At 44.8% G+C, this 26,244-nt stretch overlaps 1 protein-coding gene across 2 annotated transcripts in view; it reads left to right on the top strand.

Annotated features, from left to right (window-relative positions):
* Positions 1–26,244, top strand: part of LOC129855506 (rho GTPase-activating protein SYDE2-like) — a 91,749-nt gene that overhangs the window by 24,023 nt on the left and 41,482 nt on the right. For both annotated transcript variants that reach the window (XM_055923233.1, XM_055923232.1), the window contains exon 2: positions 6,342–7,076. In XM_055923233.1, the coding sequence (XP_055779208.1) occupies positions 6,342–7,076 (735 nt within the window). The remainder of the gene's footprint in view (positions 1–6,341; positions 7,077–26,244) is intronic.

The following is a 26,244-nucleotide window of genomic DNA, read 5'->3' as shown; positions in this document are numbered from 1 at the left end:
GGTAGTGTAGATGGCAGCAATTATTCCAAAGTCATCAGATGCTTTCTTTAAGAGTTAATAAAATGCAGTCAGTCGATGTGAGAAGAAGAAACCCAAGCCTTATCTCAGAGATTTATTTTATTTTTAAAACATCTCAGGGAACTTATCCCAGTGGAGCTCTAGTCTCTCACCATGAAGTCCATGCACGCACACACACCAACATACTCACAAAAGCATCTTAGTCTCAATCTAGAGAACTCCGCAGCTTTACAGGCCATGTGATATCTGTTTTCTTATATTCCTGATTGCACTGGTTAAAAAGAAATGGAAAGCAATTTATTCCGACACAGACGTGTCCACACACACCAACACCCAACCCTGGACCCTACACTACCGTTCAAAAGTTTGGTGTCACTTAGAAATGTCCTTGTTTTTGAAAGAAAAGCAATTTTTTTGGTCCACTAAAATAACATAACATTTATCAGAAATACAGTGTAGATTTGTTTAATGTTGTAAATGACTATTGTAGCTGGAAACGACTTTTATTTTTTTATGGAATATCTACATTGTAACAGGTGACGCTCTCCTCATCCTCGGAAGAGGTGAGGAGAGAAGGATCTTCAGACCAAAACGCAGGCTCAGGGAAATAAGCCATCTTTATTATAAATTACGATGGCACACGAAACGAAACAAAACACTTTCCAAACTACAAAATAACAAAACGACGTTGACGAGACCTGAACATAAACTTACATAACTAAACATAAACTTACGTACAGGTAACAGACGACATCGAAACGAAAACGAAACAAACAAACGCTACAGTCCTATGTGGTACGAACATAACATACGGACACAGGAGACAATCACCCACAAACAAACAGTGAGAATGCCCTACCTAAATATGACTCTTAATTAGAGGCAAACGCAAACCACCTGCCTCTAATCAAGAGCCATACCAGGCAAACCAAAACCAACATAGAAACAGATAACATAGAATGCCCACCCAACCTCACGTCCTGACCAACTAACACACAAAAACTAACATAAATAGGTCAGGAACGTGACAGTACCCCCCCCCCACAAGGTGCGAACTCCGGACGCACCAGCACAAAGTCTAGGGGAGGGTCTGGGTGGGCATCTAACCACGGTGGTGGTTCAGGCTCGGGGCGCGGTTCCCACCCCACCATAATCCATCCTAACTTCCTCCCTCCAAGAATGTCCACCCTCTTTTGACCCCCACAAAATTCCCTTAACAACATATCTAATAGGGACAACACCGGGACAGAGAGATAAATCAAGAAAGAGGGATAGATAAGAATATAGAGATAGATGAAGATAGAGAGGGAGATTAGGATAGAGGGGCAACTCCGGACTGAAAGGCAGCTCCGGACAGAGAGACAGCTCTGGACTGATGGGCAGTTCTGGGTATCCAGCCTTTTCAGGCTGAAGGACAGCTCCTGGCTGACTGACGAATCTCGACGCTCATGGCTGGCTGACGGCTCTCGACGCTCATGGCAGGCTGACGGCTCTCGACGCTCATGGCAGGCTGACGGCTCTCGACGCTCATGGCAGGCTGACGGCTCTCGACGCTCATGGCAGGCTGACGGCTCTCGACGCTCATGGCAGGCTGACGGCTCTCGACGCTCATGGCGCTCTGACGGCTCTGGCTGCTCATGGCGCTCTGACGGCTCTGGCTGCTCATGGCGCTCTGACGGCTCTGGCTGCTCATGGCGCTCTGACGGCTCTGGCTGCTCATGGCGCTCTGACGGCTCTGGCTGCTCATGGCTCGCTGGCGGCTCTGGCAGATCCTGTCTGGTTGGCGGCTCTGGCAGATCCTGTCTGGTTGGCGGCTCTGGCTGATCCTGTCTGGTTGGCGGCTCTGGCAGATCCTGTCTGGCTGGCGGCTCTAGCGGCTCCTGTCTGGCTGACGGCTCTAGCGGCTCCTGTCTGGCTGACGGCTCTGTAGGCTCATGGCAGACGGGCGGCTTTGCAGGCTCATGGCAGACGGGCGGCTTTGGAGGCTCCTGGCAGACGGATGGCTCAGATGGCGCTGGGGAGACGGATGGCTCAGATGGCGCTGGGGAGACGGATGGCTCAGATGGCGCTGGGGAGACGGATGGCTCAGATGGCGCTGGGGAGACGGATGGCTCAGATGGCGCTGGGGAGACGGATGGCTCTGGCCGGATACGGTGCACTGTAGACCTGGTGCGTGGTGCCGGAACTGGAGGCACCGGGCTAAGGATAAGCACCTTCCTACTAGTGCGGGGAGCAGGGACAGGGCACACTGTATTCTCAAAGCCTACTCTACCCCTGATGCGTGGTACTGGCACTGGTGACGCCGGGCTGAGGACAAGCACATCAGGATTAGTAGGGGGAGAATATACAGTGTGTACAGGGCTCTGGAGACGCACTGGTAGCTTAGTGCGTGGGGCCGGAACTGGAGGCACCGGGCTAGATACACGCACTACAGGGAGAGTGCGTGGAGGAGGAACAGGGCTCAGGATACGCACTGGTAGCCTAGTGCGTAGTGTAGACACTGTAGGTACTAGGCTGGGGCGGGGAGGTGGTGCCGGAAATACCGGACCGTGGAGGCGTACTGGCACTCTTGAGCATTGAACCTGCCCAACCTTACCTGGTTGAATGCTCCCGGTTGCCCGACCAGTGCGGGGAGGTGGAATAACCCGCACCGGCCTATGTAGGCGAACCGGGGAAACCATGCGTAAGGCAGGTGCCATGTATGCCGGCCCGAGGAGACGCACTGGAGACCAGACACGTTGAGCCGGCCTCATGACACCTGGCTCAATGCCCAATCTAGCCCTCCCAGTGCGGGGAGGTGGAATAACCCGCACTGGGCTATGCACTCGTACAGGAGACACCGTGCGCTCTACTGCGTAACACGGCGCCTGCCCGTACTCCCGCTCTCCACGGTAAGCCTGGGAAGTGGGCGCAGGTCTCCTACCTGCCCTTGGCCCACTATCTCCTAGCCCCCCCCCAAGAAATTTTTGGGAATTACTCACGGGCTTTTTTGGCTTCCGTGCCAGACGCGTTCCCTCATAGCTCCGGTTCCTCTCCCCGGTAGCCTCTGCTCTCCTCCGTGCCTCCAGCTCAGCTTTGGGAAGGCGATTTTCTCCTGCCTTAGCCCAGGGACCTTCTCCATTCATTATTTGCTCCCATGTCCAGAAATCCTTTCTCTCCTGTCCCTTACTCCGTTTAGTTTCCCTTTGCCGCTTGGTCTTAGCTTGGTGGGTGATTCTGTAACGGGTGACGCTCTCCTCATCCTCGGAAGAGGTGAGGAGAGAAGGATCTTCAGACCAAAACGCAGGCTCAGGGAAATAAGCCATCTTTATTATAAATTACGATGGCACACGAAACGAAACAAAACACTTTCCAAACTACAAAATAACAAAACGACGTTGACGAGACCTGAACATAAACTTACATAACTAAACATAAACTTACGTACAGGTAACAGACGACATCGAAACGAAAACGAAACAAACAAACGCTACAGTCCTATGTGGTACGAACATAACATACGGACACAGGAGACAATCACCCACAAACAAACAGTGAGAATGCCCTACCTAAATATGACTCTTAATTAGAGGCAAACGCAAACCACCTGCCTCTAATCAAGAGCCATACCAGGCAAACCAAAACCAACATAGAAACAGATAACATAGAATGCCCACCCAACCTCACGTCCTGACCAACTAACACACAAAAACTAACATAAATAGGTCAGGAACGTGACATACATAGGCGTACAGAGGGCCATTATCAGCAACCATTACTCCCGTGTTCCAATGGCACATTGGATTTCATGTTAGCCAGTCTATCAGTCTTTCATGTCAGCCAGTCTGTTAGCTAATACAAGTTTATAATTTTAAAAGGCTAATTGATCATTAGAAAACCCTTTTGCAATTGTTAGTACAGCTAAAAACTACTGTTCTGATTAAAGAAGCAAGAAAGCTGGCCTTCTTTAGACTAGTTGAGCATCTAGAGCATCAGCATTTGTGGGTTCGATTACAGACCCAAAATGCCAGTCTAATTTGGTGGTTGTAGACTGGTTGACATGAAATCTGTTTCCTTAAGGAAACGGGAACTTGTCATTAGCGTGTCCTGTGGAGAGCTCATCTAGGCTGAGAGAGGAGAAGACTGCCATGCCATGCCATGCCCGTTGCAGCAGGATCCAGCCCACTCAGATCCAGCTTGTCGGATTTTCTCTTTCTCTCCCAGCAGGCAGCATCTGCTCATCAGCCCATGGCTTGTCAACACTCCCAGCAGAAAAACAGGACCTGTCAGACAGACAATCTTTGCATGATTTGCAGGGTTAATTACTTTGCGACTTGTAAGAGTCTTTTTTACTATCTGCTAGGTAAACTGTACACACAGAGCTGCGAGCTGTACAGACACAGACACCCCTTCTCTTGTTGCGTTGAATGGGGATGTAACTCTCTGAACCCTTTGAGGAATATCAAGCCAGAAGCCACCACATCGCCACCTTTTATCAGTTCCTATTTATGTTCGTATTGCCACTAGCTGTACTTACACTGAACAAAAATATAATGCAACATGTAAAGCGTTGGTCCCATGTTTCACGAGCTGAAATTAAGGATCCCAGTAATGTTTCATACACACTAAGCTTATTTCTCTCAAATTTGGTGCACAAACTTGTTTACATCCCTGTTGGTGACCATTTCTCCTTTGCCAAGATAATCCATCCACATGACAGGTGTGGCATATCAAGCGGCTGATTGAACACCTTGTGCTGGGGACAATAAAAGATCCCTCAAATGTTTGTCACACAATACAATGCCACAGATGTCTCAAGTTTTGAGGAAGCATGCAATTGGCATGTTTACTGCAGGAATGTCCACCAGAGCTATTGCCAGATAATTAAATGTTCATTTCTCTACCATAAGCCGCCTCCAACGTCATTTTTGAGGATTTGGCAGTACGTCCATCTGGCCTCAGAACCGCAGATCACGTTTATGGTGTCGTGTGGGCGAGCGGTTTGCTGATGTCAACGATGTGAACTGAGTGCCCAATGGTGGGGTTATGGTATTGACAGGCATAATCTATGAACAGTAAACACGATTGAATTTTATTGATGGCAATTTGAATGCACAGAGATACCATGAAGAGATCCTGAGGCTCATTGTTGTGCCATTCATCCGCTGCCATCACCTCATGTTTCAGCATGATAATGCATGGCTCCATGTCGCAAGGATCTGTATACAATTAGTGGAAGTTGAAAATGTCCCAGCTCTTCCATGGCCTGCATACTCACCAGACATGTCACCCATTGAGCATTTTTGGGTGCTCTGCCAGTTCCTGCCAATATCTAGCAACTTCGCACAGCCATTGACGAGGAGCGGGACAACATTCCACAGGCCACAATCAACAGCTTGATCAACTCTATGCGAAGGAGATGTGTTGAGCTGCATGAGGCAAATGGTGGTCACCGGTATACTGACTAGTTTTCTGATTCACAACCCTTCCTTTTTTGGGGGGGTATCTGTGACCAACAGATGTACTGTAACTCTGTAAAATCTTTGAAATTGTTGTATGTTGTGTTTATATATTTGTTCAGTATATTTAAACCGCCCCAACCATGATTCTCATCCCCTCCTCCTCTTGATCCCTCGCTCTTCTATTTTCACAGCTGTCATGGCGGCGGGGGGTTTTCTGATTTTCTTTCCGCTCTGTTTGAGACGCTCTGACTCTATCCCGTCTCTCTTTGTTATCGCCTGTTCGGTTTGAGCTCACACATTCCCCAAGCCGACATTTCCGAGATGGGAAGTCATTGGAGGGAAATGTGCCAGTACGGTACAGGGCCTGTAGCGTAGTAATTAAAAAGTTTGTTTGGTCAAAATATAGCAGAGCAGAAGAGGATATTGACAAAACACTCATTTCATTCTGACTGTCAGAAGTGAAATACAGCCGTGAGGAGAGATGGCGTGTTTGGTTTTCGAATAGTGTGTTTGTGGTTGAGTGTGCAAGAGAAAAGACACAATGTTATCCTCCCAAAGCAAATAGAATCATTTAATCAAATGTTGGCTTTAGAAAACAAGTGGGAGGCTATGATTCAACAGGTGGTGATAAGGGTTATAAAACAGCCTCCACAATTTCCACAGTGATAGTTGCCTGGATATCTCTTTGTGTGTTAGGGCTCCTGTATAAAGAGGCACAGGTAAGCAGATGGTCGCGTGAGATACTAGTATTAGAATGCGTCCAAAATGGCACCCTTTTCTCTACATAGTGCACTACTTTTGACCAGACAATGGGATGCCATTTCAGATGCAGCCTCAGTCTCTCCTGCTCTACAGTCTGACACGTCTCTCTCTCTCCTGCAGCTCTGATAGAAAATGACCACTCCTCCTTCTCCAACGGCCTTGACGTGGGCGGGGGCAAGGCTGTCGAGACGTCGCTATGGAGACCCCCGCTCAACACCATCACCGTCTCCAAGAAACGTAACTGGCTCCAGCAGAGCTCTGGGAGGCCGCATCACGTCACGGACGACCCCCAGTACCTTCTGGGAGCAGATGAATACAATGGACATGGACAAGCTCCACTCCCCCCTCTTAGCACCTTCCCAGAGAACCTAAACCCTCCCGGGCCAACCCTATCCCACCCCCTCCGCCTGCCCCTCGTTAGAATGGGTCACGTGCGTGTGGCACCTCGTTCCAGGTGTGTGGAACCGACTGAGGAGAATGATGCAGACGATGAGGGGGAGATCTGGTACAACCCCATCCCTGAGGATGAGGAACCAGAGCTGCATCACAGCCACAGACCCACTCCCACCCCCCAGGTCAGGCTGATGGTCCAGACACGGCCCCAGGATCCTCACATCCCCCAGACCCAAAGGAGGCCCAGCAGGGGAGAGGAGGTTGGGGTCAGGCGGGCCCTGGAGGGATGCAGCCCTAACCTGGAGGGTGTGGGGGAGAGCATGGGTGGCGGAGGTGGAGAGCGGAGTCAGCAGGGGATTGCCATACGTTGCATGGGGCCGTCTCTACATCTGCAAAGACAGATGCTGCTGGCGTGCAAACCTCAGGAGTGGCCATCCAGTTCCAGCAGAGCCACAGCTACAGGTAAAGAACATGCTCTCTAGAATTATACGTCTACCTATTGTTCACACCCTCTTAAGCCAGCCCCACCCATCTTTTTAAGGATTCAAATGTAAGGTCATGTGCTAAACAGTGAGTAGTGTAGTAATAATTAAGACTAAAAGTGGTAGTAGACTACAATAAGGGAAAAGTTCCAGGTGAACAGAAAGTGTCCAGATCAAAATATTTTATAAATATTACATGACGTTTACTCAGACACAATACCAGAGCACAAACTTGTTCTTGTTTTGGCCACTGCAGTTATCACAATTCAGGTCCACACGTGTTTCCCCAACTCCGTAGTTGTTGAAGAAATGGTGCATGTAGTTGATGACTGCGCTGCTGCCTTTGCTGGATGACCATTCCTTTATCAATCAAGTGGTTGACTTGTTGTGGTCTTCCTTCACAGCAGACACCAAACAAGCCCCACTTGCAAGGAGTTAGAGAGTAGATGGGACCTGGCTGCATAGTGTCAGAAGGATAGCGCACCTGCAAACAACAAAAGAACATGAAAATAATGAATTATAATTTGGCTCACCCTTGTCAAGCTGTCTTTACACAGCTCAAAGGTATTTGCCTACCTCCCGTATATTTATTTTTAGGACTGTATACCCATCTATGTCCTTAATCAGTATAAAGGAGGAAATGTTACTTGTTGAGCAAAATCAAAGCTGCAATGCATCCTGATGTCTTTGTTTGCTGGTTCAGTAGGGGCCCCCAGAGACAACTGCTGGTCTTGACAGGTGGTCTTGCAGTCAACGACCATCTTCTGGTAGACAGACCGCTCACTCTGAACAAGCAGGAGATGCTGCTCTTTCTTCTTCGGCTTGGCTGACTTAAGAGTTTCTAGCAGATCTGAAGACCTGATAGTTAAACCTCTGGCACTGCAAGCACAGGTCTGTACTGGGCTTAGTGCTTGAGATGTGGGGCAGCACTTTTCTCCACAGATTCCTGAAGGAAGAGAGCCCAACTATACATACCTCCGGTAATGCAATTGCATTATCCTCTGCGTAGTTGTGGAAGTTCACCACTTGCTACAAGGCCTCATGCTTCAGTTGTAATCAGTGCTAGCTTGGGCCAGCTATCTTTTTGATGGGAGGCATTAGACCATTCTCCTTGTATGACTGTTGGAGGAGAGTCAGGCGTGTTCTACTGATGCTGAAAGACAAACTCCAGATACAAATTTGAGCATTATTATACAATAGATGTGAAATGGCGTTCTGAGATTGTGTATGAACTGCTAGCAAGACAGCCATCAAACTTCAGCTGGCTAGCTAACAGCAAGATTTAACTTGCAATGCAAACCGATTGTCATAGCTAGCTAAAGTTAACCAAATAGGTTCAATGTTACCTAGTTAGCTAGCTAACATTAGGCTATAACTAGCAATGCGAAATGACATTCTGAGAACATCACTAAAACATGTTTTTACCTAAATCAGGCATTTCCTCATCGTCTGATTCATTTTCAGTCAGAGTCCGCATGGCACGATCGTCCTCCAGAAAGTAGTCCATCACAACTTTTCCCTCTGACCTTTGTCGATAGCGCCTGATAAATTCAGGGCAGCAATGTTATTGAGAGCAGTAGCAACACATTTGCAGTCCTCCACGGCTAACGTTATGTTTCGGGGAAAATGCAGTAGAAAGGATTATCTACGCATAACGAGCAGTTCATTTTATAGACACAAGATGCTACACCACAGATCAATCTCTTCAAACTCATCTCTCGGCATGTCCAGCCCACTCATTATCTCAGCCAATCATGGCTAGCGGGAAGGTTGCCCGCTTTTTCTGTGGCTAAACCAACTAGGCTCATAATTTAACAATTGTATTCGTATTTACAAATGACATATACTTTTGTTAAGGCACATGAATGTTCACTTGTTCGAGAAGGCATTTCTGCCAAAAAACGGATTTTGATCATATATTTTACGTTCAAACGGCTCTCCTGTGAAGTCGTGACTTGCGACATACGCCTAGTTTCCTGAATCGGGTCACATATGTAACTTAGACCCTATTTTACACCATCTGAGGTTTCTGTGTTGTGCACGCCATCGGTTGAGACACAACATCTCTTGATTACAGGGTGCATGTCATGTTTTGGCTGATACATTTATTAAAATGGGGGGAAAACATTTCATTTCTACTTTCAAATGGTACCACAAGGATGGTTGGAGGTCCACACATAAGAGAATGTTGACTTGAATGGGAATATTGATTGTTTTAAAATATATTGTCAATCCTCCATAGGAAATCTATTGAAATGAATCAATATAATTTATAGAAATGACCATTTAAGTTGACATACGACGGTGAGTGGCCGGCGGCCATCTTTGTGGGAGTAATTAGAAGTTACAATTTCAATTAAATTTACATTTCAATGGTGTACCAGCTAAATTGCAGTGGTCTGAAGGGATAGGTCCATTCAATGAATTCAATTTCTATGATTAAAATGACACCGACCCTGTATTCAAGAGCATGTTGTCTCAACCGATGGTGGGAACAATACAAAAAACTCAGATGTAGAGTCTAAGCTACAAAATGAGCAATTATGAAAGAAATCTGAGTTTACGCGTTTCCCGATCATATATGTTAAAGCAGGGGTTCCCAAACTTTTTGACCCACGACCCCATTTTGATATCTGAAAATTCTTGTGACCCCACCCATGTGAAATAAGGATGTACAGTACCAGTCACAAGTTTGGACACACCTACTCATTCAAAGGTTTTTATTCATTTTTACTATTTTCTACATTGTAATAACACACATGGAATCATGTAGTAACCAAAAAAGCGTTAATCAAATCAAATATATTTTAGATTTTAATGTAGCCACCCTTTGTCTTGATGACAACTTTGCACACACTTGGCATTCCCTCAACTAGCTTCATGAGGTTGTCACCTGGAATGCTTTTCCAATAGCCTTGATGGAGTGCTGAGCACTTGTTGGCTGCTTTTCCTTCTCTGTGGTCCAACTCATCCCAAACCATCTCAATTGGGTTGAGGTCGGGTGATTGTGGAGGCCAGGTCATCTGATGCAGCACTCCATCACTCTCCTTCTTGGTCAAATAGCCCTTACAGAGCCTGGAGGTGTGTTGGGTCATTGTCCTGTTGAAAAACGTATGATAGTCCCACTAAGCGCAAACCAGATGAGATGGCGTATCGCTGCAGAATGTTGTGGTAGCCATGCTGGTTAAGTGTACCTTGAATTCTAAATAAATCAAACAGTATCACCAGCAAAGCACACCATCACACCTCCTCCATGCTTCACGGTGGGAACCACACACACGGATATCATCCGTTCACCTACTCTGCATCTCACAAAGACACGGCGGTAGGAACAAAAAAATCTCTAATTTGGACTCACCAGACCAAAGATTTCCACCATTGCTCATGTTTTTCTCTTCTTCTTATTGGTGTCGTTTAGTAGTGGTTTCTTTACAGCAATTCGACCATGAAGGCCTGATTCACGTAGTCTCCTCTGAACAGTTGATTCTACTTGAACTCTGAAGCATTTATTTGGGCTGCAATTTCTGAGGCTGGTAACTCTAATGAACTTATCCTCTGCAGCAGAGGTAACTCTTGGGTCTTCCTTTCCTGTGGTGGTCCTCATGAGATGCAGTTTCATCATAGCACTTGATGTTTTTTGTGACTGCACTTGAAGAAACTTTCAAAGTTATTAATTTTCCAGAGTGACTGACCATGTCTTAAAGTAATGATGGACTGTTGTTTCTCTTTGCTTATTTGAGCTGTTCTTGCCATAATATGGACTTGGTCTTTTACCAAATAGGGCTATCTTCTGTATACCACCCCTACTTTGTCACAACACAACTGATTGGCTCAAACGCATTAAGAAGGGAAGAAATTCCACAAATTAACTTTTAACAAGGCTAACCTGTTAATTGAAGTCCATTCTATTTGACTATCTCATGAAGCTGGTTGAGAGAATGCCAAGAGTGTACAAAGCTGTCATCAAGGCAAAGGGTGGCTACTTTGAAGAATCTCATTTGTTTAACACTTTTTTTGATTCCATATGTGTTATTTCATAGTTTTGATGTCTTCGCTATTATTCTACAATGTAGAAAATGGGAAAACCCTGGAAATAGTATTTGTGTCCATACCTTTGACTGATACTGTATATTAATCATGCAAATATGTGCAATTCTGTCTGGGGCTGTTTTCCAGTCAGTCACAGTCACTCTAGAAGACTTGTACGTTGCCACATCGTGACACGTGCTCATGTTATGGGGGACTTGTTTAGAGTTGTGTAGTGGCTTTGCTGGCATGCATCTAAAAAAAATTGGTTGAGTTTGCCCCACCAAGATTTACATGCTAAAATCAGCACTGCCATAACCAAACACCAACAACCCAACCTTCCTATTTTTACAGAAAACAACCCAACTATAGACCCAATGCCTGCAATTGAGTCATTCAAACAACCCAGCATTTTTTGAGGAGAGTAACTTACATCTCAACTCCATGCATGCATGAAGCCTTGACCTGTCTGGTGCACACACATTTCTCTGTCCTCAATTTCGCTGTCCTCAATCTGTATGTTTGCCTTGTAACTGATTGCTTCTAGAATGAGAGAGGGAACAACATGATCAAGATGAGTTAGCTACTACTAGTTTTAAAGCACTGAAAGATCTAATTGGTACAAATCATTTATGAATGGGCTACATTTGAGAATACTTGTATTTGCTTACCTTAACAATCTTGAAGACAATACACTAATTTATCACTCAAAAAAAGTGTTGAGTGATTGCACCACAAACAAATTTCCAGGGTGTTGATGCATCCTCCCAGCCTCTTCCAAAACCACAGGTAGGGGAAAGGTATCCATCTGCAAAAGTCAAGTTTTGCTTTGATGTCAAATCAATTCATTTTGTTGCTACCTTAGCTTTTGTGCTAGCTAACATGCTACTGAATCGTAACACCACCATATTGACATGCATATGGATATTGAAACAGCAATGTATTCATCACAAAATATAAATGTTTAGGCAAATCATTAGTTAGCAAAAAATATGAAAGCAAACGTTAGTTAGCTAAAGGCTGACAGATTGAAACAATGTGTTTCACTCTATCCCATAAAACATGACACTGCAAACTAGGCATAATTTAGCTAATAAAATGTCACGTTTAATAAGTTAGACACTCACTGGACAACTTTGGTAGGTCGCAAGCTAGATATCTTGGTTTCCGTTTTCCAACAGATGTTTCTAATCCTCCTGATTGGTCATCAATGGTTACAGGTCTTGGAAGTTGTTGCCACAGGTTTGCCTCAGATTCACCACCAATGGCAAAAATTTGAAAACTTCGGGCAGCATTTTGTGGCACACTATTTAGTTTGCAGCAAATACATTTTTGTAAGGGTGGACATTAGTTATCTAGCAGTGTGTATGTTGAGACTGGAAAGTGTGACTTCCATCTATAGTGATGACAGCTAGCACATCAACAAGATCTCATAGTTTCCCTTCGAAATTTGACGTATTTTGATGAATGTCTTTTTGACACATTCATTCTGCATGGTTACAAGGTTAATTCCGTGTGGTTACAGGGTAAAAACAAACAACTCAAAAGGTTAACAGTTTAGGCATTAAAACCAAAATAAGTAAAAGGTACCATAAGTATTTATAATATTCTCAAGGCTTGCTAGAGCTGCCATAGCGCAGTGGCGTAAGCAGCGTGCACCGAGCCTCATGAGTTCGCGTGCGAGCTCCGAAGAAGGCATATCGATTTCCGAAATTGACGTCTATTTCAAGTGACCGGCCTGAGCGCACAGCTCTGTCTTTTAATACGTGTTTTTTACTGTGGCAACACATTTTGACAAATCTTGAAGTAACCCATAATTAGGACTTTTAACAACTGTCTTTTTGTGGAACGCAAAACAGCTTTCTGGTTGTTGAACGATAAGAAAGCCTGAATAGTAAGGACATACAGTTGAAGTCTGAAGTTTACATACACTTAGGTTGGAGTCATGAACTCATTTTTCAACAACTCCACAAATTTCTTGTTAAGAAACTACAGTTTGGCAAGTCGGTTAGGACATCTTTGTACATGACACAAGTAATTTTTCCAACAATTGTTTACGGACAGATTATTTCACTTATAATTCACTGTATCACAATTCCAGTGGGTCAGAAGTTTACATATACTAAGTTGACTGTGCCTTTAAACATCTTGGAAAATTATGTAATGGCTTCAGAACCTTCTGATAGGCTAATTGACATAATTTGAGTCAATTGGAGGTGTACCTGTGAATATATTTTAAGGCCTACCTTCAAACACAGTGCCTCTTTGCTTGACATCATGGGAAAATTTAAAGAAATCAGCCAAGACCTCAGAAAAAAATTGTACTCTGAATGATTGGCTATGAAAAGCCAACTGACATTTACTCCTGAGGTGCTGACCTGTTGCACCCTCTACAACCACTGTGATTTTTATTATTTGACCCTGCTGGTCATCTATGAATATTTTAACATCTTGGCCATGTTCTGTAATAATCTCCACCTGGCACAGCCAGAAGAGGACTGGCCACCCCTCATAGCCTGGTTCCTCTCTAGGTTTCTTCCTAGGTTCTGGCCTTTTCTAGGGAGTTTTTTCTAGCCACCGTGCTTCTACACCTGTATTGCTTGCTGTTTGGGGTTTTAGGCTGCTTTTCTGTACAGCGCTTTTGACATCAGCTAATGTAACAAGGGCTTTATAACTACATTTGATAAATATGTTATTAATGTTTTGACGTCAAACTGGTGGCAGATGTGGGGCGGGGTGAATCTATAGTTAATTGAAAATAAAGTCTCTAATTAGGCTATTTTCTTTTGAACCAAATGGTCTATCCACTAGAAACTCATTGACAATATGATATAAAACATGACTACAATATACAGTGCCTTCAGAAAGTATTCACACCACTTGACTTTTTTCACATTTGTTGTTACAGCCTGAATTTAAAATGGATTAAAGTGAGATTTTTTTTGTCACTGACCTACACACAATACCCCATAATGACAAGGTGGAATTATCTTTTTTGAAATGTTTACAAATTGATTGAACATGAAAAGCTGAAATGTATTGAGTCAATAAGTATTCAACCGCTCTTGTTATGGCAAGCCTAAATAAGTTCAGGAGTAAAAATTTGCTCAACAAGTCACAATACGTTGAATGGACTCCCTCTCTGTGCAATGATAGTGTTTATAAATATTTTTGAATGACTACCTCACCTCTGTACACCACGCATACAATTGTTTGTAAGGTCCCTCAGTCGAGCAGTGAATTTCAAACACAGATCCAACCACAAAGACCAAGGAGGTTTCCAATGCCTCGTAAAGAAGGACACCTATTGTTAAATGGGTAAGAAAAAGTAGACATTGAATATCCCTTTGAGCATGGTGAAGTTATTTATTACTCTTAGGGTGTATTGATGCACCACCCAGTCAATAGAAAGGCACTGCCGTCTATCCTAACTCATTTGCCGGAGAGGAAGGAAACTGCCCAGTGATTTCACCATGGTGACTTTAAAACAGTTGCACAGTTTAATGGCTGTGAAAGAAGAAACCTGAGGATGGATGAACACTGTTGTAGTTACTCCACAATACTAACCTAAATGACAGAGTGAAAAGAAGGAAGCCTGTAGAGAATAAACAACAAAAATTCCAAAACATGCACCCTGTTTGCAACAAGGCACTCAATTTATACTGCAAAAAAATCTGGCAAAGCAATTCACTTTTAGTCCTGAATACAAAGTGTTATGTTTGGGGCAAATCTAATACAACACATTACTGAGAGCCACTCCTCATATTTTCAAGCGTAGTGGAGCTGCATCATGTTATTGGTATTCCTGTAATTGTGAAGGACTGGAGTTTTTCAGGATAAAAAGAAACAGAATGGAGCTACGAACAGGCAAAATCCTAGAGGAAAACCTGGTTGTCTGCTTTCCACCAGACACTGGGAGATTAATTCACCTTTCAGCAGGACAATAACCTAAAACACAGGGCCAAATCTACATTGGAGTAGCTTACCAAGAAGACAGTGAATGTTCCTGAGTGGCCGAGTTACAGTTTTGACCAAAATCTGCTTGAAAATCTATGGCAAGAAGAATAAATATTTGTGTTTTTATTTTTCATTAGTTGTTTACGAATGTTAGAGTTTTTCTTCCACTTTGACGTTAGAGTATTTTGTTGATGAAAAATTACAAATAAATCAATTTTAATCCCACTTTGTAACACAGTAAAAAGTCAAGGGTTTGTGAATACTTTATGAAGGCACTGTATGAATAGATTTTTTAAAAGTTATTCAAGTGTAAATAAACAAAGTTACCATTAGATTGCCATATATTTCCTGTTAATTGCCAAAATTACTGAAGATTCCAGTAACTTTGGTAAATTACCGGTAGCTTTGCAACCCTAGCTCTGATTAACGGCCCGGTTTCTGTAAAGTGGTAAAGATACTCCCATAATCCTTTGGAATGTAACTGGAGCTGACTGCTCCGTCTAAATGTTACACTGTAACATTTGAGAGTGGCTGGGTGACATGTTGTGTTTTGGGTTTGCAGGAGGACAATGCATCAGACATGTCCCTGATTTAAGCAGGGTGTGCTACTAGCTGGTTGGTGGGGGATGGGGCGGAGGTTGAGGACTTAATTTAAAAAGACATGTCTAATGTGCTGTCTTCTTGGCCTCCTATCTGTGATTGACTGACTGGACTATTTGGGCATGTAATGTTTCCACTCCTCTCCCCACAGGGAGTAATGGAGACCTGTCACTCAATCTACCACAGGTCGCAGGCTATGTAAACAGAGGAGCAGGGAAAGACAGGGGAGTGGTGTAGTAGGGTCACTGCTTTCAGTAATGCCAGATTCGTCCCCATGCAGCCTGTAAAAGAAGGCCTAGATTAGAATAGAAGAGGGATAGAACGGCGAGAGGGCCCATGATGTCCTCCTCTTCCAGGTCTTTGTGATGCCTACATCCTTTCACACACCTCTTCCTCCTCTTCTCCTATAAAGTCTCAATATCCCTCCTTTACTTTGTGCCAAACCTAATGAAGAGGACAGCAGCTACTTCATTACAACTGTCTAAAAATGGATAACGCGTTGTATTGGCTCTGAATAAGAACAGTGTCTGTTGAATAATAATGAATTTGTGCACATGTTAGATTAAAATGACCCACTCCAACACAAGATCTCTCTGTCTGTCCACCTGGTTGGGTCTTTTTCCTAACCGGATACACCCTTAGACTCCTTGCTGAATGCTGTGTTTGTATAGAGGATAATGATTGATGGACTATAGAGCGCATTTAGCGGCAAAGTGTGTCAGAGTGTTCCCTTAGCGCCTGGACAGGATTTTGGTAGTTGGACCGATGGGGTCATATGTGGTCAGCGCTATTTTTATGGTTGTTTTGATTGGATCAGTCAGCAAAAGTGCAGTACTGTAGTAAATTAATGATCATTTCATGAATTTTGAAAATAGACGAACACACACACAAATACACTTGTGCGTGCACGTATGCACTTGCACGCATGCATGCACGCACGCATACACACACACACACTGTTGCTGGAGATACAGAGGAGGTCTGGGTTGAGATGAAATTCCTGTTGCAGTAGCTTCCTTAGGCTACATAGAGAGCAGGACAAGCTGCTTTGGCAGGTAGCCACGTTGTTGTGCTAATGAGACCAGGAAGAGACTGCCTGCATGCCTGGCTATTGTTGCATCCCAATTGGCACCCTTTGGTCAAAAGTAGTGCAAAATATAGGGAATATGGTGCCATTTCGTACGCAGTCTATATTAGCAGGGGTTTGGTCACCATTGTAATGAAACACCTTTGGGCTCCTGAAAGGAATCCAGCACTGAATGATTTAGAGCACAAGGAGAGCCACCAAAACAGTAATATCTCTCTTTGCATCCCAAATGGGATCCTATTCCTTATACAGATGTTGGATCTTAATTTGATCACCTGTCTGTTGCTGAGATTTTTCATGCACAGCCGGAAATGCAAACTTGTAGTGTATTCAAGGTTTAAAAAGGCTTCTAAAGTTGGACATTTCCACTTAAAAATGTCAGAATTGATTTGCACTAATGGGAAATGTATCAACCCCCACAAAAAAATGTCAATTTACCTATAATCCACATAGTAATTCACATTTTGCTGTAGGGTTATTTTCCTGCTGTGGCAAACGATTATTTTTCCTGAAAACTATTATTTTCCTAATTGGAGTTACTCCAATTATTCTCTGCAGATCCTCTCAAGCTCTGTCAGGTTGGATGGGGAGCGTCGCTGCACAGCTATTTTCAGGTCTCTCCAGAGATGTTCGACCGGGTTCAAGTCCGGACTCTGGCTGAACCACTCAAGGATATTCAGAGACTTGTCCCGAAGCCACTCCTGTGTTGTCTTGGCTGTGTGCTTAGGGTTGTTGTCCTGTTGAAAGGTGAACCTTCACCCCAATCTGAGGTCCTGAGCGCTCTGGAGCAGGGTTTCATCAAGGATCTCTCTGCTCCATTCATCTATGCCTTGATCCTGACTAGTCTCGCACTCCCTGCCACTGAAAATTATCCCCAGAGCATGATGCTGCCACCACCATGCTTCACCATAGGGATGGTGCAAGGTTTCCTCCAGATGTGATGCTTGGCATTCATGCCAAAGACTTTGTGATACAGTGAAATAATCTGTCTGTAAACAATTGTTGGAAAAAGTACTTGTGTCATGCACAAAGTAGATGCCCTAACCGACTTGTCAAAACTATAGTTTGTTAACAAGAAATTTGTGGAGTGGTTGAAAAACTAGTTTGAATGACTGAGCAAAAATGTAAATGCAGCATGTAAAGTATTCCATGTTTTATGAGCTGAAATAAAACATCTCAGAAATTTTCCAGATGCACAAAAAGCTTATTTCTCTAAAATGTTGTACACAAATGTGTTTACATCCCTGTTAGTGTGCATTTCTCCTTTGCCAAGATAATCCATCCACATGACGTGTGGCATATCAAGAAGCTGATTTAACAGCATGATCATTACACAGGTGCACCTTGTGCTGGGAACAATAAAAGGCCACTCTAAAATGTGCAGTTTTGTCATACAACACAATGCCACAAATGTCTCAACGGAGTAGGCAATTTCCATAATGACTGCAGGAATGTCTACCAGAGCTGTTGCCAGAAAATTGAATGTTAATTTATCTACCATAAGCCTCCTCCATCGTCATTTTAGAGAATTAGGCAGTATGTCCAACCAGCCTCACAAATCTAGACCATGTGTAATCACACCAACCCAGGACCTCCACATCCGGCTTCTTCAACCGGCGGGATCGTCTGAGACCAGCCACCCAGACAGCTGATGAAACTGTGGGTTTGCACAACCAAATCATTTCTTCAGAAACTGTCTCAGGGAAGCTCATCTGCGTGCTCGTCGTCCTTACCAGGGTCTTGCCTTGACTGCAGTTTGGCATCGTAAACTGACCAGTGGGCAAATGCTCACCTTTGGCGGCTGCTGGCATGCTGGAGAAGTGTGCCCTTCACGGATGAATCCCGGTTTCAACTGTACAGGGCAGATGGCAGACAGCGTGTATGGCGTTGTGTGAGGGGTTTGCTGATGTTAACATTGTGACCAGAGTGCCCCATGGTGGAGGTGGGGTTATGGTATGGGCCAGCATAAGCTACGGACAACGGACACAATTGCATTTTATTGATGGTAATTTGAATGGACAGCGATAGCGTGACGAGATCCGGAGGCCCATTGTTGTGCCATTCATCCGCCACCATCACCTCATGTTTCAGCATGATAATGCATGGCCCCATGTCGCAAGGATCTGTACACAATTCCTTGTAGCTGAAAATGTCCCTGTTCTTCCATGGCCTGCATAACCACCAGACATGTCACCCACTGAGCATGTTTCGGATGCTCTGGATCGACGTGTACGACAGAGTGTTCCAGTTCCCGCCAATATCCAGCAACTTCGCATAGCCATTGAAGAGGAGTGGGACAGCATTCAACAGACCACAATCAACAGCCTGATCAACTCTGTGCAAAGGAGATGTGTCACGCTGCATGAGAAAAAATTGTGGTCACATTAGATACTGACTGGTTTCTTATCCATGCTCCTACCTTTTTTTCAGGTATCTGTGCTCCACAGATGTATATCTTTATCCCAATCATGTGAAATCCATAGAATAGGGCTTAATGAATTAATTTCAATTGACTGATTACCTCATTTAAACACTAACTCAGTAAAATCTTTAAAATTGTTGCATGTTGCGTTTGTTTTTGTTCAGTGCCTTCAGGGAGTATTCATACCCCTTGACTTATTCCACATGTTGTTGTGTTACACACAATACCCCTTGATGACAAATGGAAAACATGTTTTAGAAGAAAAAAAATAATAACATAAATATCAATTTTACATAAGTATTCACACCCCTGTGTCACCGTTGGCAGCGATTTCAGTTTTGACTCTTTCTGGGTAAGTGTTTAAGAGCTTTGCACACCTGGATTGTACAATATTTGCAAATTTTTCTTTAAAAACAATGTCAAGCTCTGTCAAGTTGGTTGTTGATCATTGCTAGACACCCATTTTCCATAGATTTTCAAGCCAATTTAAGTCAAAACTGTAACTAGGCCACTCAGGAACATTCAATGTCGTCTTGGTAAGCAACTCCAGTGCAGATTTGGCCTAGTGTTTTAGGTTATTGTCCTGCTGAAAGGTGAATTTGTCTCCCAGTGTCTGTTGGAAAGCATATTGAACCATGTTTTCCTCTAGGATTTTACCTGTGCTTAGCGCTATTCCATTTATTTTTATCCTAAAAAACTCCCTAGTCCTTGCTGATGACAAGCATACCCATAACATGATGCAGCCACCACCATGCTTGAAAATATGAAGAGTGGTACTTACTGATGTGTTTCGTTGGATTTGCCCCAAACATAGTGCTTCGTATTCAGGACATTAAGTTAATTTCTTTGCCACATTTTTGCAGTTCAGGACATAAAGTTAATTTCTTTCAGTTTTACATTAGTGCCTTATTGCAAACAGGATGCATGTTTTGGAATATTTTTATTCTGTACAGGCTCCCTTCTTTTCACTCTGTCATTTAGGTTAGTATTGTGGAGTAACTATAATGTTGTTGTTCCATCCTCAGTTTTCTCCTATCACAGTCATTAAACTCTGTAACTGTTTTAAAGTCACCATTGGCCTCATGGTGAAAACCTGAGCTGTTTCCACTTTGACATTATGGGGTATTGTGCGTAGGCCAGTGACACAAAATCTCCATTTAATCTATTTGAAATTTAGGCTGTAACACAAGAGTGTGGAAAAAAGTCAAGGGTTATAAATACAATGTATATTTTTTTGGCAGCGTGTAGAATTGCAGGACATTTGCTTTGAACTGTATCATGGTATCTCCACCACATGGCAAATTGTGTAGAAGTGCAGGAAATAAACTTTAAAACAGATTAATATTGTCACTGCGGCCAGCAGGAGGGCCTCTAAAATGTTAGGTTGGCGACTACATCATTGGCCACACCCATGGCCACGCCCACCACCAAAGCCCCATTTTTATTCCGTAAAAAAACCTGCACGCACACACACAGTCCTTCGAAAAAAAACAGACCGTTCCCTCGCTTAGCAGCTGTCTGGGCCCAGAACGTTATTAAAGGCAATCAAGCCAAGGGCCATAAATTCCTGCTCTTTGTGAGAGGTGTCAGTGGCAGGCTGCCTGGGGTCGGCCTGGGGGTCACAAAGGGTACGGGGGCGAGAGGTATGGAGGGGGGTGACACTGGTCACCCAGCTCCGGTTCCAGCGGGTGGAATGCAACCCTTCGCCCTTTAACCTCGGGGGGCCATGTTCATAAGGTTAAGTATCAAACATACCCCTCTTGGCCATGTTCTGTTATAATCTCCACCCGGCACAGCCAGAAGAGGACTGGCCACCCCTCATAGCCTGGTTTCTTCCTAGGTTTTGGCCTTTCGAGGGAGTTTTTTCTAGCCACCGTGCTTCTACACCTGCATTGCTTGCTGTTTTGGGGTTTTAGGCTGGGTTTCTGTACAGCACTTTAAGATATCAGCTGATGTAAGAAGGGCTATATAAATACATTTGATTTGCCCCTGAATATCAGGTAGAGGGTGACGGTGTCTTTCCCTATGTGTCTGCCGCTGCTGTTGCTGTTGCCAGAGGGTGAATGGCTACAGAAGAGAGCTGAGAGGGAACTATGGAAAACAGCACAATAGTCATTGGAAATTGCTTTTTAGGTAATATTATTATACTTGGTAAATGTTATATCCATCGGATTTGACCCGGTTGGCTGTTGTGGATGAGGGTTCTGTTTATACCATTAGATTTCGGATAATTGCCTAAGACATTTCCACATCATGTACTAATCTGAAAACAGATTTCAAATAAGACAATGATTTTGAACAGACACTTAACACGTTTTTTTATTATGGCGGATTATGAAACGGTTCGTTTTGGGTACACAGTCTGATTGGTCAAACGTGTGTTCCAGTGGTTTCAGTGTGAGTCGTGAGTTTGGCCTAACCTAAAGCTCAATATCTGGGACAATATCTGGGACCTGGCCCAACCTTAAATGTTGTTTGGCCCTTCTTCCAGAGGCTTTTCCCCCCTCTCTGTGTTGGTGTTTGTTATTGTGATGAAGCACTAGCTGACAGGGAAGTATGTTCAGCAGCCAGAGGAAAAGGAAGGGAGCCTAAACATGGTTTATTATGGAATGTCAGAGAACACCCCCTTTCACTGGCCAGGCCTCATTCTCAGGACAAGGGGTGCCTTTGTCCCCCCATACCCCATACCTCCTCCTCTGCACCTCTCCATGCATGCAGCAACACACCCTGCACTATTCTTTCCCCCATGTTACCCCTTTTCTACAGCATCTGACACCTCCTCTGCCCATTCCCTGCCTCCCTCTTACCCCTCCTCTGTCCCCTCCCTGCCTCCCTCTTACCCCTTCTCTGCCCATTCCCTGCCTCCCTCTTACCCCTTCTCTGCCCATTCCCTGCCTCCCTCTTACCCCTTCTCTGGCCCCTCCCTGCCTCCCTCTTACCCCTTCTCTGCCCATTCCCTGCCTCCCTCTTACCCCTTCTCTGCCCATTCCCTGCCTCCCTCTTACCCCTTCTCTGCCCATTCCCTGCCTCCCTCTTACCCCTACTCTGCCCATTCCCTGCCTCCCTCTTACCCCTTCTCTGCCCATTCCCTGCCTCCCTCTTACCCCTTCTCTGCCCATTCCCTGCCTCCCTCTTACCCCTTCTCTGCCCATTCCCTGCCTCCCTCTTGCCCCTTCTCTGCCCATTCCCTGCCTCCCTCTTGCCCCTCCTCTGCCCATTCCCTGCCTCCCTCTTGCCCCTCCTCTGCCCATTCCCTGCCTCCCTCTTGCCCCTCCTCTGCCCATTCCCTGCCTCCCTCTTGCCCCTCCTCTGCATATTCCCTGCCTCCCTCTTGCCCCTCCTCTGCCCATTCCCTGCCTCCCTCTTGCCCCTCCTCTGCCCATTCCCTGCCTCCCTCTTGCCCCTCCTCTGCCCATTCCCTGCCTCCCTCTTGCCCCTCCTCTGCCCATTCCCTGCCTCTCTCTTACCCCTCCTCTGCCCATTCCCTGCCTCCCTCTTAAGGCGTCCGCATGATTCCCATCCGAAACAGTTAGAAATATTCTGTGCATATATAATGACGCCATTTTGTGACGTTTTTTTGTTTGTTTTGGTCTTCGGCAAGGGCTTTTTCAAGGCAAGCCGAATTTCGGAGCCGACGTCTACGCCCTTTTGTCGGTCAACAGTAGGGGTTCTTCAATGAAGTATTTGTTGTCATTCAACAATAGATGACTCGTTTTCATGCAAATTCTTTCACTTGGGAAATACTGCACCAAACATTTTAGTCAGATGTAAAATTGGCAAAAACGTCAATTAATGACAGATTTCTTGAGTTACAATATCTTAGATGAATTCGGACTATTTTGAGGAAGAGTATACAGGCTGTGGAGTCTCATGATGGACAAACAGTACTATTGCTGCTTTTTCTCTTTTTTCAAGTGAAGGTCTTTTAAGGGAGTATGGAGCACACTGGTTCTGTTCGCCTAACCGAGTTCAGCTAGGCGCCAGCCGAACCAAAACACGCAAAGCTTTTATCCCTCACCAGAATAGCACAGCAGGCCTCTCTGAAAATAGAGCAGGGGATGTTGTCATACTACCTCTTCTCTATTATTTGTTTTACTCTCATCTCTCTTTTACTCCTATTCCCTCTCTATCTATATTGCTCTCTTCTACTTTATCTTGCCTCTCTTTTTCTCCCCCTCTCCATTCTCACCCTCTTTCTGACTCCCTCTCCCTCTGCTTTGCTCTCTTCAGTGATTAGCCAACAGAATGACTCCTTTGTCTCAGCACTGTGGAGGAACTTGCAGATTGAAAACAGAAAAATGGAATGATACACAAGTGAGAACTGTAAAGAGAGAATAGGCACATTGTAGCCTGTTTTCGAGTGATTTAATGTCTTATATTCAACTGTAAAAGAATTGTGCCCAGGAAGTAATGCAATGTTGAAGAAATTAAATCAAGTTTTTGTTTTACTTGTACTAGTTATTGACTGTCTTCGGAGGCCATGAATGTAGATACTAGTACTGCAGTGCACCAAATCAAACACTGGTGAGTGTTTTAGGTTCTCTACAACATACAGTGCCTTCGGAAAGTATTCAGATACCTTGACTTTTTTCACATTTTGTTACTTTACAGCTTTATTCTAAAATGTATTACATGTTGTTTTTCCCCTCATCAATCTACACACAATACCCTAAAATGACAAAGCAAGAACAGGTTTTAGAAATGTAGCTAATTTATAAAAACTGAAATATCACATTTACATAAGTATTCAGACCCTTTACTCAGTACTTTGTTGAAGCACATTTGGCAGCAATTACAGAGTCTTCTTGGATATGACGCTACAATCTTGGCATGTACTTCTGGTGCCGACAGAGATGGCCGCCTCGCTTCGCGTTCCTAGGAAACTATGCAGTATTTCGTTTTTTTATGTGTTATTTCTTACATTGTTACCCCAGGTAATCTTAGGTTTTATTACATACAGTCGGGAGGAACTATTGGATATAAGAGCAACGTCAACTCACCAACATTATGACCAGGAATACGACTTTCCCGAAGCGGATCCTCTGTTTGGCCTACCACCCAGGACAATGGATCGGATCCCAGCCAGCGACACAAAACAACGGCGCCGCAGAAGTGGCAGACGGAGCGGTCTTCTGGTCAGGCTCCGTAGACGGGCACATCGCGCACCGCTCCCGAGCATACTACTCGCCAATGTCCAGTCTCTTGACAAATCCGAGCAACGGTAGCATTCCAGAGAGACATCCGAGACTGTAGCGTTCTTTGTTTCATGGAAACATGGCTCACTCGAGACACGCTATCTGAGTTGGTACAGCCACCTGGTTTCTTCACGCTTCGCGACGACAGAAACAAGCATCTCTCTGGTAAGAAGACGGGCGGGGGTGTATGCCTTATGATTTACAGAGACGTGGTGTGATCATAACAACATACAGGAACTCAATTATTTTTGTTCATCTGACTTATAATTCCTCACAATCAAATGCCGACCGCATTATCTACCAGGATAATTATTTTCGATCATAATCGCAGTCGTGTATATTCCCCCCCAAGCAGACACATCGACGGCCCTGAAAGAACTTCATTGGACTCTAAGTAAACTGGAAACCACATATCCTGAGGCTGCATGTATTGTAGCCGGGGATTTTAACAAGGCTAATCTGAAAACAAGGCTCCCCAAATTCTATCAGCATATCGATTGTGCTACCAGGGCTGGCAAAACCCTGGATCATTGTTATTCTATCTTCCGCGACGCATATAAGGCCCTCCCTTCGGAAAAGCTGACCACGAATCCATTTTGTTGCTCCCAGCCTATAGACAGAAACTAAAACAGGAAGCTCCCACGCTCAGGTCTGTTCAACGCTGGTCCAACCAATCGGATTCCACGCTTCAAGATTGCTTCGATCACGTGGATTGGGATATGTTCCGCATTGCGGCGAACAACAACATTGACGAATACACTGATTCGGTGTGCGAGTTCATTAACAAGTGCATCGGTGATGTTGTACCAACAGCGTCTATTAAAACATTCCCCAACCAGAAACCGTGGATTGATGGCAGCATTGGCGCAAAACTGAACGCGTGAACCACTGCTTTTAATGAGGTGAACGGAAAGATGACCGAATACAAACAGTGTAGCTATTCCCTCCGCAAGGCAATCAAACAAGCTAAGCGTCAGTACAGAGACAAAGTGGAGTCGCAATTCAACGGCTCAGACACAAGAGTTATGTGGCAGGGTCTACAGTCAATCACAGACTACAAAAGAAAAACCAGCCCCGTCGCGAATCACGATGCCTTGCTCCCAGACAGACTAAACAACTTTTTTTGCTCGCTTTGAGGACAATACAGTGCCACTGACACGGCCCACAACCAAAACCTGCGGGCTCTCCTTCACTGTAGCCAACGTGAGTAAAACATTTAAACGTGTTAACCCTCGCAAGGCTGCAGGCCCAGACGGCATCCCCGGCCGCGTCCTCAGAGCATGCGCAGACCAGCTGGCTGGTGTGTTTATGGACATATTCAATCAATCCTTATCCCAGTCTTCTGTCCCCACATGCTTCAAGAGGGCCACCGTTTTTCTTGTTCCCAAGAAAGCTAAGGTAACTGAGCTAAATGACTACCGACCTGTAGCCCTCACTTCCGTCATCATGAAGTGCTTTGAGAGACTAGTCAAGGATCATATCACCTCCACCCTACCTGACACCCACTCCAATTTGCTTATCGCCCCAATAGGTCCACAGATGACGCACTCACCATCACACTGCACACTGCCCTAACCCATCTGGACAAGAGGAATACCTATGTAAGAATGCTGTTCATCGATTACAGCTCAGCATTTAACACAATAGTACCCTCAACTCGTCATCAAGCTCGAGATCCTGGGTCTCGACCCCGCCCTGTGCAACTGGGTCCTGGACTTCCTGACAGGCCGCCCCCAGGTGGTGAGGGTAGGTAACAACATCTCCACCCCGCTGATCCTCAACACTGGGTCCCCACAAGGGTGCGTTCTCAGCCCTCTCCTGTAATCCCTGTTCACCCACGACTGCGTGGCCATGCACGCCT

The sequence above is a fragment of the Salvelinus fontinalis genome, chromosome 5 (genome assembly GCF_029448725.1).
Source record: "Salvelinus fontinalis isolate EN_2023a chromosome 5, ASM2944872v1, whole genome shotgun sequence".
Lineage (NCBI taxonomy): Eukaryota > Metazoa > Chordata > Actinopteri > Salmoniformes > Salmonidae > Salvelinus > Salvelinus fontinalis.
The sequence above is the reverse complement of the archived record's forward strand: the minus strand, read 5'-3'. Positions and strand labels throughout refer to the sequence as shown.